Source organism: Ovis aries, chromosome 1, assembly GCF_016772045.2.
Source record: "Ovis aries strain OAR_USU_Benz2616 breed Rambouillet chromosome 1, ARS-UI_Ramb_v3.0, whole genome shotgun sequence".
In the NCBI taxonomy this organism is placed as follows: Eukaryota; Metazoa; Chordata; class Mammalia; order Artiodactyla; family Bovidae; genus Ovis; species Ovis aries.
In genome coordinates, this window is record NC_056054.1 from 29,112,920 (window position 1) to 29,128,555 (window position 15,636).

Below are 15,636 nucleotides of genomic sequence, written 5' to 3' on the forward strand. Positions count from 1 at the left end.
TTTAAAAAATGACCACGGCTTTACAGATATGCATTCATATCTGAAAGAATCCCTCTTCAAAGTTCTTAAAATTATTCCAAGGACAACAGCCTCCACACCATGCCCTAGAGGCTATTCAAAAACCCTCATTCTTCTGTATATATTTTAAAATACGTTTGTCTGGGTCCTCAAAAAAATCTCTCTGGCATGTTTGTTGGAATGTTATATATCCACCTGTTCAAGTGAAATGGAGTGAAACTGGGGTTCAACTTCATTCCTTTCCTTGTGGAGTCCAGTTATTATTGTAACCTAATTCATATACTATACAATTTACCCATTTAAAGTACACAATTCAATGGCTCTTGGTATATTACATGATAAATCTTTTAAAAAATCATCGTAAAATATATATAACATAAATCTGCCATTTCAAACATTTTTGAGCGTTTAATTCAGTGGCACTAGTCACCCCACAATATTGTGTAAAGTTACCACTGTCTGTCATCCCAAATGACTTCCCTGGTGGCTCAGACAATAAAGCGTCTGCCTACGATGCAGGAGACCCGGGTTCAATTCCTGGTGGGGAAGATCCCCTGGAGAAAGAAATGGCACCCCACTCCAGTACTCTCGCCTGGAAAATCCCATGGACGGAGGAGCCTGGTGGGCTACAATCCATGGGGTCGCAAAGAGTCGGACACGTCATCCCAAACAGAAGGTCTTACCATAAAGTAGTAACTCCCTATTCCTCTCTCCCCAGTCCCACATGAACTCTAACCTGCTGTCTGTCTCTATGAATTTGCCTACTCTAGGTAACTCATGAAATGGAATCACACATTTGTTCTTTTGTATATGGTTTACTTAGCATAACGTTCATCTATGTTGTAACATGAATCAGTACTTCACTCCTTTTTGTGGTTGGATAGTATTCCAATGAATGTACTACATTTTATTTGTCCATGGACGAATATTTGGCTATGATGAATAATGCTGCTATACATATCAGCTCAAAAATCTCCGAATCTTTGCTTTCAATTCCTTTAGAAATATACATAGGAGTAAAACTGCTGAATCGTATGGTAATTCTTGTTTAGCTTTCTGAGGAAATGCTAAATTATTTCCCATACCAGCTGTACCATTTTGCATTCCCTCCAACAATGTACAGAGGTTATAATGTACAAGGGTTTCTATTGCTGCACTGCTAATCTCTCCTTGCCAGCACTTTTTTTTTTTTTAGAAAACATTTTTATAATAGCCATCCTAAAGAGTGTGAAGTAAAATTTCAATTGTGATTTTGATTTGCATTTCCCTAATGACTAATAAATGATGTTGAACATTTTTTTAGTATGCCTATTGGACATTTGTATAATGTCTTTTGCCTATTTTCAGATTTGGTTGTTTTATTTTTAGTTTTGTGGCCATGCTACACAGCATGTGGGATCTTAGTTTTCCGACCAGGGATCAAACTCATGCCTCCTGCGTTTGAAGCATGGAGTCAAGATACTAGACCACCAGGGAAGCCCCCAGATTTAGTTGTTTTTTGTTGTTGAGTTTAGGAGTTCTTTATATATTCTGAACATTAATTCCTTATCAGATACACAATTGGTAAATATTGGCACCCGTTCTGTGAGTTGTCTTTTCATTCCCTTGACATTGTCCTTTGATGCACAAGTGATTAATTTGATGAGAATCAATTCTTCTACTCTTTTACTGTCTGTTACCTTGGCGTTATGTTTAAGAAATTTTTGCCTTTGGTTATACTCCAATACAAAAGAAAAAGTTCTTTTAAAAAATGATTTCTTCCCTAAAGCACTAAAAACAAACAACATGTAAAAAAGAAAAGAATTGTATTTTTTTGAGCTGAATAAAATGGAATAATTCTGTAGTCTGAAAAATAAGAGAAATTATTGCCATATCCAGTGTCATGAAGATTTCTCCCTATGTTCTCTTCTAAGAGTTTTATAGTTTTAGCTTTTAAGTGTAATCTTTGAGTTAATTTTTGTGTACAGTGTGAGGAAGGGGTCCAACGTCATTCTTTTTCATGCGGATATCTAGTTTTTCTAGCACTACATATTGAAAAGAGCATTCTTTTTCCACTGAAAGGTCTTGGTACCTTTGTCAAAAATCAGTTGACCATATATATGAGGATTTATTTCTATTTTATTCCATTGGTCTTTATGTCTGTCCTTATGCCAGTAACACACTGTCTGGTTTCTACAGCTTTGTAGTAAGTTTGAAAGGAGGAAATAGGAGTCTACCAAGTTTGTTCTTTTTCAAGATTGTTTTGTCTATTTAGGATCAATCTTGTTTTTTAGTAGGATAATTTTATCCGTTTGTATTTTTAAAGACAATGTATTTTCAAACTGTATTTGTCTTTTAAAAAGTTTTCTAAGATATATAACATGTATCAGTAAAATATGTAAAGTGCACTACTAATCTTAAGCATACAGCTTGATGAATATTTGCATACATAAACACACTGGTAACTGCCACCCAGATCAAGACCCAGATCTTTATTGGCATCCCAGAACCTTCCCTTGTGATCCTTTCCAATCAATTCCCCCTCTTCTGGGGTTGTTCGCTGTTCAGTTGCTAAGTCATGGACTGCAGCATGCCAGGCTTCCCTGTCCATCACTATCTCCTGGAGTTTGCTCAGATTCATGTCCATTGAGTCAGTGATACTATCTAACATCTCATTCTCTGCCATCCCCTTCTTTTGCCTCCAGTCTTTCCCAGCATCAAAGTCTTTTCCAATGAGTTGGCTCTTCGGGTAGGGTTTTTCAGTCTTGGCACTATTGATATTTTGTGTGAGACAGATCTTCGTTGTGTGGGTGTGGGTGTATGGGGGCTGTTCTACACTTCGTAAGATGCATCCCTAGGGCTCTGCAGAAGATACTAGTAGGGACATCCTCCCACACAAGTTGTGACAACAAAAGATGTCTCCAGACATTGCCAAATGGCAAATAGGGGTCAAGATTGCTCTCAGTTATCAACAGTCACAGAAGGAACAATTCTTCAGATTTGTATCACCATAGACTAGTTTTACCTATTTTTTCTTTCAACTTTCTATCAATAACTGCTGTTGTTTATACTGTTCTGATTCTGGCTTCTTTAGCCCAACATTATGTCTAGCGGATTCATCCACAGTTGCACGTGTCATAGCTGATTCTTGTTATTGTTCTGTAGTATTCTATTTTATGAACTTTGTTCATAAAATTTGTTGATTCATTCTGATGGACATTGGAATTTTTCTACTCTTCGGATAATATGAATAAAGTTACTTTGAACCCTTTTGTACATGTTAGTGCAAAGATACTCTTTTTCACCTAGAAGAGGAATTTCTGGGTCATAGCAAGAGCACATGTCCAGCTTTAATAGATACTGCAAAATTTTCAAAGTGGTTGGATTAATTTACCCTCTCACATGTGAGACTTCCAGTTGCTCAACATCCTCACAGACATTTGGTAGTCAGTTTTTAAAATTTTAGCCATTCTGCTGCTGCTACTGCTGCAAAGTCGCTTCAGTCGTGTCCGACTCTGTGTGACCCCATAGACAGCAGCCCATCAGGCTCCCTGTCCCTGGGATTCTCCAGGCAAGAATACTGGAGTGGGTTGCCATTTCCTTCTCCAATGCATGAAAGTGTAGGTATCTAAAGCCATTTCCATGTGGTTTTCAATGGCATTTTTTGATGATTAATGATGTTAAGCATCTTTCAATATGATTATTGTCAATTTGTATATCCTTTATAATGAAGTGCCGGTTCAAGTCTTCTGTTCATTTAAAAATTTTGTGTTGTCTTTTTTCTTATTGGTTTGCGGAAGTTCTTTATGTAATCCTGATATGCGTATGCAAAGGTTACGAAAACAGTGTTATATTTTCCTCCATAAGTTTTACCATTTTGTCTTTCACATTAAATTTATAATGCATTGTGCATTAATTTTGGGAAACAGTTTGAGAGAGGAATTTAAAAGGCTCATTCTCCCCCCATGTGAATATCTAATTGCTCTGGACCATTTACTGAAAAAACACATAATCTCCCCCACTGAATTGTAGTGTCACCTTGAGGTAAATCAAGTGACTGTGTATGTGTAGGTTAATTTCTGGACTCTCTATTCCTTCGTTTGTCTATCCTTAACCATTGCCTTTAATTACCGTGTTTTAGAGTAAGCCCTTATATTTAGTAGTGAGACTCCTCCACTTTGTCGGGATTGCCTATTCTAGGTGCTTTACTTTTCCATTTTAATTCTAGAAACGGCTTGTCAATTTCCATAAAACTAAATAAAAATCTGTTAGATTTTCACTGGAATGTCATTGAATCTACAAATCAATTTATGTAGCATGGTTTCTGGGGCTTCCCTATGGCTCAGTGGTATAGAATCCACTTGCCAAAGCAGGAGACGTAAGTTGGATTCCTGATCTGGGAAGATCCCACATGCTTCAGAGCAACCAAGCCTGTGCATCACAACTATTGAGCCTGTCTCTAGAGCCGGGGAGCCGCACCTGCTGAGATAAGCTGCTACAACTACTGAAGCCTGAGCTCCCAGCAGAGCCTGAGCTCAGCAGGAAGCCATCGCAGTGAGGACCATGCACCGCAGCCAGAGAGTAGCTCCTGCTCGCCACAACCAGAGAAAAGCCCACTCAGCCACAGAGACCCAGCACAGCAAAAAGCAAACAAACAGAAAGTGAAAGGGCATCCAGATCAGAAACGTGAATTAGGTAATACTGTTTCCAACCCGCAGTTCATTCATATTTAATACAATTATGCAGAGTTAAAATTTTAAAAATTTTTAATTGGCCTATAGTTGACCAGCAATTGTATTCTTTGTTTTGCTTGCTCTATATTTCTTTTTTTCTCCTTTTTTTGGTTTTTGGGTTGCTTTTCCTCCCTCTTTTCTTCCTTATTTGTGTGGAAGTTATATACTGTTTAAAGTCTGTTACTGATTCTCTAGAAGCTACAATGTGTATATTTAATTAATCACAACGTCCAAACTAGTCAATGCATTTATTTTCCTCCCAGATGATTTAAACGAGTTAACCTCATTTAACGCCTCCTCTCCCATCTATATGCTCTCCTGGTAATGTATGTTAATTTTATCTTTTCTTTTTCTTAACTCTATGAACATTATTATTATTTTATGTAGTTAATGTTCTTATATTTACCCAAATAATTAACCTCTTTTTTTTTTGTTTGTTTGCTTGTTGCATCTCAGACCTTCATCTGGGATTAATTTCCTTTTGGCTGAAGTATACCCTTTTGCTTTAGTGAGCTCTGCTGATGCAAACTCTTTCTATTTTTACTGAAAATGCCTCTATTTATCCATCATTCTTTTAAAAATTTGAAATAATAAAAACTTGCAGAAAAGTTGAAAGTACGGTATAAAATGTTTTTCTGAATTGATAAGTTGCTAAATGATACCCTATCAATCTTGAATTTGTATGTGTTTCTTATAAAAGAGGATAAAGATTAACTATCAAAATCAGGAAATTAACACTGATACACTGCTACTATCCAGTCCTTAGGCTCCATTCAAATGTCACCAATTGTCCCAGAAGTGTCCTTTATTAAAAAAGGGTCCAGGTCAGACTCACGTACTGCCCTTTTCTGTCTCGTCTGTTTTGTTTCCCTCAGCCATCAGATCTTCCTTGACTGTCGCGGCCTTGATACTCTGGAAGATCATAGGCCAGCTGTTTTACAAGATTCGCCTAATTTGGGGCTTGTCGGGTGTTTTCTCATGGTCGGAGTCACGTCATGCATCTTTGGTGGGAATAGCGTAGACATGATGCTGGGTCTTTCTTACTGCATTCTATCTGGTGGTGAATGGTTTTGATTTGCTCCATTACTGGTGATGCTCACTTTGATCACTCGAGCTCAATGGCTGCTGCCAAGGTTTTCCACTGTAAAGTCATTATTCACCCCTTTGTCATAAATATGCAAAAAATACTAGAGAGATCTTTTGAAACTATGTAAATATCCTATTTCTCATCAAACTTTCAATTTAGTTATTTCTTTTTTCATGTTAGCATGGACTTATCATTTCTTAGTTTACTCGATAGACTATATAATCTGTTGTTACCATCATTTATTGTGATACTGAAGCTTTCCCCGTTTGACCAAGGAGTACTCTTTGAGCAAGCTTTTACGTCTTTTTGACATATCCTCACAATTTCTTGGGCTCATTTCCTTATTTTCTGGTAGAAGTTGTCTCAGACTCACCTGCATTTTCTCTGGCCGAGTCCTAGAATCACCTGATTCTCCTAGGAGCCTTGTTTCCTTTAGTGGAAAAGGTGCTTAGAAGAAGCCAGGGTTTTAGTGCTAGCTGTATTCACTACCACTGCGATGTCTCTGCTGCTCACTGTTGACTCCATCCTCCAGTAGCCGCCGAGGTTGGGGGCCAAGATGTCCCAGGGTCTCTCTCCTTGGGCTTCGCCTCATTGCCTTAAGTCAAGGACTCTATGGGCCCTGCTCAGCCAAGTGCCCACACCTGGACCAATCACTGTGGCTGGGGGCATGAGAATCTCTTACTGAGCAAGCATGGTTTCCAGATCCACCTTTATTCATTTGTGTGTTTATTGACGTCTAGTTGATTTATTGGAGAAGGCAATGGCAGCCCACTCCAGTACTCTTGCCTGGAAAATCCCATGGACGGAGGAGCCTGGTGGGCTGCAGTCCATGGGGTCGCTGAGAGTTGGACACGACTGAGCGACTTCACTTTCACTTTTCACTTTTATGCATTGGAGAAGGAAATGGCAACCCACTCCAGTGGTCTTGCCTGGAGAATCCCAGGGACAGGGGAGCCTGGTGGGTGCCGTCTATGGGGTCGCACAGAGTCAAACATGACTGAAGTGACTTAGCAGCAGTTGATTATAATATTATACTGATTTCAAGAGTAAAGCCCATCCTTATTTGAAGAGAGGTGATGGGTGGGCCTCGTAGCTTCACCTACCTATATGAAATGAATAGCCTGCAGGGAAGACAGAGGCTTTGCCACCAGAAGAAAGATGAGGAATTGTGAAGCTAACAAAATAGCAATTATCTATTAGGTTGGCCGAAAGGTTCATTCAGGTTTTTTCGTGAGATGTTATGGGAAAAGCTGAATGAACTTTTAGCCAACCAATACTGTAACAAGTAAGAATTTAACTATAAAGTGTGGTAACAACCAAGAGAAGAGAACCGAAAGATGCACAGCAGGATCACAGTGGGCCCGCTGTTACTCTGAAGGTCGGGGAGGCCGCTCTGAGGAGTGGCAGGCAAGCGGACCTTGTCCTCTACCTGGGCAAGGGGGTGCGACAGTGCAGAGGCCCAGACAGAGGACAAGAGCTGTGCAAAGGCCTGGCAGCAAAGCCTGCTGGGCCTGGAAGGAGGCCAGCGTGGTGGGAGCATGGTGAGTGAGGGGAGAGTAGGGGAAAGTGAGCTGCAGAGGTGGGCAGGCGAGACTGACCTGGCAGGACCTTGAAGGCACTAATAAGGATGCGAGCCTTATGTCTGGGACACGGGGTGCCCCTGAAGGGTTTTAGGGATAGGGGCTCAGTCTGGCTGCTGGGGAAGTAAAGCTTGGAGGAGCCCCATGGGGAAGGGGAGATGGGATTCTGCTGCACTGTATCTTTACTCTCCCTCTTCTTTCCTCAATGGAACTGTGACATGCAGGAGCCTTCGATGAAGCAGCCTCATGCCTGGTGGAGGTGCCAGGGCAGAGAGATGATCGCGGCAAAACGGCTCTGGTATGCTTCCTGCCAAACCACCTCCTGCCACCGATTTCCTGGGATGCCCTTTCCCTCCACCTCCCGCTCCCCCCTCAGCATTTCTTTCTTCTCTGCCGGATTCTTCTCTGCTCTATGGTTTTATTAGTTTATCTCATTTCTTGTCAGTCTCTCGCACTGGAATTCATTCTCCATAAATCAGGGAGTTTTGTCTGTCTGATTCTCAGCCGTATTCCTAGAATCTAGAGCAGTGCCTGGCATATCCTCAGTGCTTGATAACAGTTGTTTTTTTCTGTTGTTTGTTTGTTTGTTTGTTTTTTAAACAACTGAATGAATTGTGAAGGTCTATAAAAAGGGAATGACCCTTTTTAGGACACAGGCCCAGCATGGGTCTTGGCCACGCAGCAGGCCTTGGGAGGCCAGAGAAAGCCAGCATCTTCATGATTTGGTGAGGGCCAGTGGGAGAAGACTGGACAGGCTGGTAGTGAGTGTAACACACGGAATATGGGGGAGCCTAGTTGACGCCTAGAGTCTAGAAGCAGGGCGCCCGCCCAGGCCAGGCCGTACCACCTGTCTTCTTGCCAGGTGGAGTGGGAAATAGCTTGTAGCATCTTTAAACCACCATACTGCCCATCAGACACACTTGTTTTGCTTTCTTTACAATATATTTTGTCTCTTTCATGTTTTTTTCTTCTTCTACCTTAAGATAAAGAGAACTAATAGATTAATGGGACATTAATTAATGGGACATTAGTGGGACATTTGTATTGGTATTCCCTCTCCGGTAGCAGAATGCGTTAATCCGACTAGTGGGCGTCCTTACAAAGGGTAGATGCTAGAAGGCCCTCACGAGGTATCACTAACGATGACATTTCAACTTGAGGTGTTGGAACCCTTTCTGTCCCACCAGTGCCTGCCTCTTCTCCCTTAGTTGACAGGTGCTTTGCAATCTGAATCTGATATCTGGTCTTCCCCCAAATCTGACCTACAGGGATTATCCTCAACCTGCTGCCACCACCATCTTCTCATATCTTTACCACCACCGCCGCCCCCTCACCCCGAGTTCCCTTGAGGTTTCTCACTTCTCTTGAGCTGATGCTGGGGGCTGGCAGCTGGGGAGGAACAGGCAGCTTGACTGCAGGTGGCAGGTGAAAAGACGGGTGTAAGGGCAGCCCCAGGGCTGGCCCCATGTGGCTCTCACCCTGTGGTTTTGCCCTCTACTGCCCCTGAGGTCGGGAGTGCCCTCAGCCTCCAGAAGAGCCAGAATGTGCTGGACAAGGAAGAAGAGAAGAAGACCCTGATAAAGAAGATGATGGTGCGCAAGCAGCTTGCGGGTCTGTGGCATCAGGGTGGGGAGGGGGCAGAAGTCCTGAGCCCACCCACTGATGAGGTGGGGTTGGGGTGGGGTGGGCAGAGGACATCAAGGCACAGATACTTGGGCCTGGGTCTCAGCTCCACCCTGAACTGCCCCCCACCTACCCTGAGGGAGCTTGGCCAAGTCACTTCCCTTCTCTAAGTCTCACTCTTAATATCTCACAGGTGACTGATAAAAAACCTGTGTCAGTGGAGGACACAACCCAAAGGTTATTTCACTGTAAAATCTTAGCTCCCCGGGAGCAGTCATTATGTTATTTCCCCACATAGTTCCTCTGGTAGGGGAACTTCCGAAGGAACTTTCTTTTTTTCTGCTAAATGCAGTCACTTCTCAGTTATCCACTGGAGTGTCTGGGCTGGGACAGCCACTGAAGTTTCCAGAATTATATCAATAGTTAGCTATAAAGAGAGAAAAAAAACCCATGCCTCTGATAGTTTCATTTAATTAACATTAACTGAGCACCTACTGGGTGTTGGTGCTAGATCAAAAGTGAAAACTAACTGGAAGGACATTTTAAAGGAACTCAACTGGACCACTTTCAAGGGTCAGGTATAGTGTTTGGGGGCTGCTCCGTGGTTTAGACTTTCCTACCTCAGGGTTGCTGAAACAGTTCTTGCTGAGCCCTGCATGTGTGCAGCGTGTCAGGCCCGTTTTGCAGACCTTGAACTGTGGCCTCTGGACCGGGTTAGAGCAGTCAGCTGGCTCCCTCCACTGGAGGCCAGGCAGGGAGTGAGCCGGCCCAGGCTGAAGAGTGGCCCCATTCCCTGAGGAGTGGCTGCGGCATTGGTGGTCTGTGGTGGCCTGCCCCCTCATTGACACCTCCGTGTCCCCCATCCAGAAGTGGATCCAGGAGGAGCCGCTGGATTCTCTCACGAGTTCCGTCCGCCAGCAGGCCATGGAGACCCTGACCCGGCTGAGGTGACCTCGGCCCCTTTCCCAACCCTCAGCCCCTTTCCCAACCCTCAGGCTCTGCCTGTATCTTCAGAGGCCTCTCTGCTGTGCGTGGCCCTTTCCTAGTCCCAGGGCTTTCGCCTTCCCCTTGCCCAGGCCCTGCCGGGGCTATCTGACTTGTACCCCACCACCCTCCTCCTCCTCCTCACCTCATTTTGCCCTTCTGTGGATCTGGATCTCAGCCCTTGTCCCAGCCCTGCACCTTTCACTTCCAGCCTCCAGCCTCAGGTGCCCCCTCACTCCATGCCCTCACTTTCTGTCTCTTCCCCAGTCATTCCCAGCCTGTCCTGGGTTTGCATGAACGGTCGGAGCTGGTGAACACGTGCGTGAAGAGTGTGTTCTCCCTGCCCACCGTGCAGGCCATGCAGGAGAAAGACCAGGCCAAGGCAGATGCCTTACAGGTGAGGCAGGGCCCTCCCAAGCAGGGCCTTGGGGCTGACTGGTGTCCTCAGAGGGAGGCACGTCCCTGGACTCCCAGCAGGAGAGGAAGGGCATTATGAGAGGTAGATTGGAATCTTCAACCTCCTACTTAAGTGGCTTGGGCAATTCACCTCCCCTCTCCTGGCCCGAGCAAGCACTTGATAAATATTTGGTGAATGAGTGAGTCTGTGGAATAAAGGATCCCTCATCTGAAGCATTGCCCACGTTGGGCTCTGCCCCATGAGAAGGATGTGGGCAGATGTTGGCATGGCTCAGGAAGTGGCCAGGATCAGGAAGAAAAGGCCTGAGGATTGGGCAAGTTTGTGTTGAGGCCTGGAAGTAGAACCTCAAGGGGCTCTCATGAGCACCTTCAACCCCCTGCAGGATGGCCCCTGGAAGAGTGATCAGAGGAGACCCTGCATGTGGAATGGGGTCAGTGGGGGAGGTTAGGGAGAGATATTTCAGCTCTGAGTGAGCCACAGGCTTACATCCTTTTATCCAGCAAGTTTTAACTGATACCTGATCCAGAAGTACAGGGCTGAGATACTGTAGGGCTGAGGGGCAGATTATCAAAGTATCATACAAATAAATGCAGAATTACAACAGTACTCGGTGCAAGCAAGAAGTACATGATACTATTGAGAGTCTGAAACGGAGGGAACCTGACCGTGTTGGGGTTCTGAGGTCGTGATGCTAGAGGCGAGAGGTTTAGAAGAGTTAACTAGCTGAAGAGGGTGGCCGAAGGAGAGCGAGAGGCCGAGGGAACGGCCTGTGCAGCAGCCTGAGGGCGGAGAGAACGTGATGACTGCAAGGATGATAAGAAGGCAGAGTGGCTGGAGTCCAGAGGCTGAGGTGAGAGCAGCTGGAGCCAGACCAGCCGCAGCGTGATGGCTCTGAGTCTTGGAGGTGGAGCACTTGAGAGGAGACCCAAAGGGGAGGCAGGGATGGGTAGGAAGAGAGCCTGCAGCCTTCTTGTAGTACCAGGAAAGGCCAGCAGAGGTCAGTGCTGCACAGTGATGGACTGCAGACGGGCAGGTAGGAGGAGGGAGTTGGTGAACAAGGCTTCCTTGGTGGTTGTGGTGTAAGCCTGGTGTGCTCAGACTCAGGAAGCCTGGACGAAGACGACCTGGAAGGAAGATGTGGAGATGATGGGAAGAAGAGAGGCAGGGAGAGAGGGCCTCAAAGACACCCCTTAGCCTTGTGTAGGTGTCATGCCTGCACCCTCCTAAGGCAATTTCAGGACTGTGGTGTGACTGGGGAAGGAACAAACAACTGGGGAGGAGAGAGCTGACTCCTGGAAGGGGTAACTTAGAAAATCTATTTGGATCTAGGAGTGGTGATTTTAAAAGGAATCAGAATACTTCCTCGGAGACAATAACACAAGTAGGGCTGGTTGTCCATTGATCTAGCCCTCACGGTTCTTGAGCATTTTCCCACCCGTCTTCTTATGCTCCTCATGAATTGAAACTTCGGTTCCGTGACCTTGGACAAGCGTCTCTTCCTGGGACTTCCCTGGTGGTCCGGTGGCTAAGACTCTGAGTTCCCAGTGCAGAGGGCTGGGGTTCAATCCCTGGCAGGGGAACTAGATCCCACATGCTTCAACTAAAGAACTAAAGATCCCGCATGCCACAGCTAAGACCAGGCACAGTCAAATAAGTAAATAGTTTTTAAAGAACATCTCCTCATTTGCACAGTGAGAAAAACACTTTGAGGACAGAGTGATAGAGTTGTGCCAATTACGAGGCAATCCCCTAGCCCGTGGTAGATTCTCTGTAATTCTTCTTGCCCTTGTAAGCTAAGGAGTTCACGGATAATAATTACCAGTTTCTCCATAAAGAACCTGTAACCCATGGAGGGCAAGCCAGTTGCCCCATATCGCACATCAAGGTTAGTCTCACATGGTGGGACTAGAAAGCAGCACTCCTGGGCTTGAGTACCCCTTCCTCCCCTGACCCGCATCAGGGGTTGCCTGGGGTTGGGGTCTGCCCCAGAGGCTCCCTAGTGACTTGGTCCTCTCCGTGTTCACAGATACTTTACTGTCAGACCTTGAATGCCCTGCAGACACTTCTCAATGCCCTCTTTGTTGAGGACCCCACTCCTGCTGGGCTGAAGAGCATCTTGGAGGTATGGAGGCAGGGAGGAGAAGGGTGGAGGAGGATGGGGAATTGATCAGGAGAACTGGGGCTGGGGGTCTGGACCCAGAAAGAGTGATTTGACTTCAGGATGTAATCTTGTGCCAGATTTCTGCTTCCCTGCCCGCCTCACAGGTCGTGTCCCAAACTCCTTCTCCCTCTCCCCCGTACTCCTGCGACTCCTGTGATAACTGCTCCCATATCCTTGCTTTCTAAATTCTTGTCCTTATGCCTCTCGCCTATCTTCAAGACTCTCCACCTTTCGTCTCTCTCCCATTGACCTTTGCCCTCCTCTGGTCTTCCATTCTGTCCTCAGCTTCTGGACCCCATGAGTCCCTATGCTCTAAGAAGAGGAGGAGGGCTGCGGTGGGTTGCTTTGATGCTCTCCCTCAGAAGCTTCCTGATAATTGGTGAAGGCTGTTCTGCCCATCCAGGGGGCAGAGGCTAGCATCCGGCTCGTAGCTCTGAGTTGTACCCTTTTCCCCACAGCCCCTGGGGCCCTGGATGAACTCTGGGAAGGCCCATGAGAGAGCACGGGCTGTGAAAATCAGTGTCTCTGTGTTGAACCACGCGCTTCTGACCCCGCCTTTCCTTGTGAGTGGCTCTGGGAGGGAGGAGGGGAGGACTGCTAGGGAGAATGTTCTCAGCTCTGAGGGAGCCCATGCATCCGCCCCGAGATTCCTAGGTGGGCCTCACTCCTCAGAGGATTCAGCTCTCCGGGCCAGGCCATCTAGCTCTGTTCACCATTTACTGTATAGCATTATTGAACCTATAAGTCTCAGTCCCTAAGATCATGACACAAACAGATGTCCTCGGGATTCCCGGCACTGGGGCTTCTTCTGGGGAGGCTCATCATTCGCATCGGGGATCCTGATGAGGAGATCGGCCGTGAAGCTCTGGACGGCATCACCATCCTCTATACCATCTTGGAGCTTCAAAAACGTAAGCCCTTTGGCGTGCCTCTAACACAAGGCTTTTGAGCCAGGTACTCAGCCTCAGAATTGAGTGGACCCTTGGCAACAAGGCACTGGTGGGAGATGGAAGAGACCAACGCAAAGTTCAGAGAGGTCTGGAAATCAGTGTGAAGTTTAGTCCCCACAGAACTAGGAGACAGAGGTGACAAACACATTTTGGTTTAAGCAATGCTTCTATATAAGCCTCTTCTGTTCCTTCCTAGTTTAACTTGTGATTCTCATGTTCACATTCCCATGCCACCGTGTGCAGCCAGGAACAACAGCCCCAGTGCCCTGGTGTTTGGTCTGTCTTCCCTGTTAGTTTATAGTTCATTTGAGTCTATGTCTCTTCCCCATGGTGTGCCCAAGATCTCGCCCTGGGCCTGGCACATGGTGGGTGCTCAGTGAACATGTATTGGATGAGTGAACAAAGAACAGGTCCTATCTTGGAATCTGGAGTGGCTAAAACCTGTAGGCAGGAGAACATCTCTGAAAGAGCTGCGGGAAGCTAATGATGTGGTAAGGGCTGACACAGAAACCCAGCTGGCACTCACTGCACCTCGAGGGGTGCAGTATTGACTGTTACTTGCCTCCCCCCTTTCCCCAGAGTCCCAACTCTGCTCCAAACCAAGGGACCTTGGCACATTGTTTAAAGTTCCCTGGCTCTGGAAGCAGAGTGACCTGGGTACCAGACCTAGCTCTGGCCCTTCCTAACTATACAAATTCAGGCAAGTACTTTTCCTGTTGAGGCCTGGGTTTCTTCATTTGTAAAAAGGACACAGTAGGATGCAAACCACAAGCTTTTTGGAAGATTAAATGAGATCATATGTGTAAAATGACCAGCTCGTTCCACACATTATGGGCCAACAAAGATTTTTTTTCCCCCCATCCCTCCCATCTTATTAGTTTCAGTCTTTTGGGATCTATATGGTATCCCTGCTCTTCTTGTTCTCTAGCATCTGGGGCAAAGATTTAGTCCCTAGGAGACTTTTCCTTCTGCCCAAGAGCCACATAGATCTTCTGAGTGATGGATAAAGGTGATATACGTCATGTTAATGTTCAGTCTTGGGGACAGGAATAGTATACACTCAATTAGTATTCCCAGATTTAGCAAATAAAAATATCGGACACTCAGTTAAATACAAATTTCAGAAAAACAGTAAATACCTTTTGGTATATTTAGGACATACTTTTGCTAAAATTGCTGGTTTATCTGAAGTTCAGATGGGTATTTTGTATTTTATGTGGTGACTCTAAGGACAAATTCCCACTGTTAGATTCTCAAGGAGTGATTTATGCAGGCCTCTGGACTGTAGGAAGCAGCAAAGCTAGGATCTGAACCTTGGTCTGCCTGACACTAGGCCTCCCAGGTAGTGCTAGTGACAAAGAACCCATCTGTCAGTGCAGGAGATGCGGGAGATGTGGGTTCAGTCTGGAAGATCTCCTGGAGGAGGGCATGGCAACCTGCTCCAGCGTTCTTCCTGGAGAATCCTACGGACACAAGAGCCTGGTGGGCTACGTCCATGAGATCACAAAGAGTTGGACATGACTGAAGCGATTTAGCATGCACGCACACTGCCTGAAATCAGGCCTCAAGCTCCTTCTTTTTGCAGACAACCTGCTTGCTTGGTCTGTATGCTATTCTGCCTCAATGACCCTTCCTCAAGCCCACGTCTTGTATCTTGTACATGCTGAGGAATCCAGGTAGGGCCACCATGAGACTCAGGAAATGTGCCTGAAATGTGTTTCCTTCCGCAGAACATAAGGATCTCCAATTTGCAGGTACTATTCTAGGCACTGGGGACACAGAAGGAAAAAAAAAATCAGTAGTCCTCCTGTTGAGCTTATCTTCTTGTTGTCAGAACACGATGAACAAAATAAAGAAGTAATATATATAGTAAGTCAGATGATGATGAGTATCAAAGAAAGAAGAAAAAAAATAGGAAAGGGAGGTTGGGAATACCAGGGGTAAGGGAACTGCAGTTTAAAAAAGAGGTGTTTTCACACACCCAGCAAAAATGGAACAGAAAATTCACTGGCAAGATGTGAAGCTACTAAACTCTCACACACTGCTGGTGGGAGCATAACTGGTCCCCACCGTGGAGAACTTTGGCAATACCCTCTAAAGCAG

The 15,636-nt window shown here is 45.5% G+C and overlaps 1 protein-coding gene across 2 annotated transcripts in view; it reads left to right on the top strand.

Moving 5' to 3' along the window:
- MROH7 (maestro heat like repeat family member 7) overlaps positions 1-15,636 on the top strand; it is an 87,469-nt gene that overhangs the window by 48,539 nt on the left and 23,294 nt on the right. The window contains exons 1-8 of one of the 2 annotated variants that reach the window (XM_060400178.1): positions 7,314-7,358; positions 7,622-7,695; positions 8,906-8,989; positions 9,888-9,967; positions 10,272-10,401; positions 12,449-12,544; positions 13,042-13,146; positions 13,359-13,494. In XM_060400178.1, coding sequence (XP_060256161.1) covers positions 8,984-8,989; positions 9,888-9,967; positions 10,272-10,401; positions 12,449-12,544; positions 13,042-13,146; positions 13,359-13,494 — 553 coding nt within the window. In that variant the 5' untranslated portion in view covers positions 7,314-7,358; positions 7,622-7,695; positions 8,906-8,983. Of the gene's footprint in view, positions 1-7,313; positions 7,359-7,621; positions 7,696-8,905; positions 8,990-9,887; positions 9,968-10,271; positions 10,402-12,448; positions 12,545-13,041; positions 13,147-13,358; positions 13,495-15,636 lie in introns of those variants that run through there. The other variant, XM_027970584.3, reaches the window with a different exon arrangement.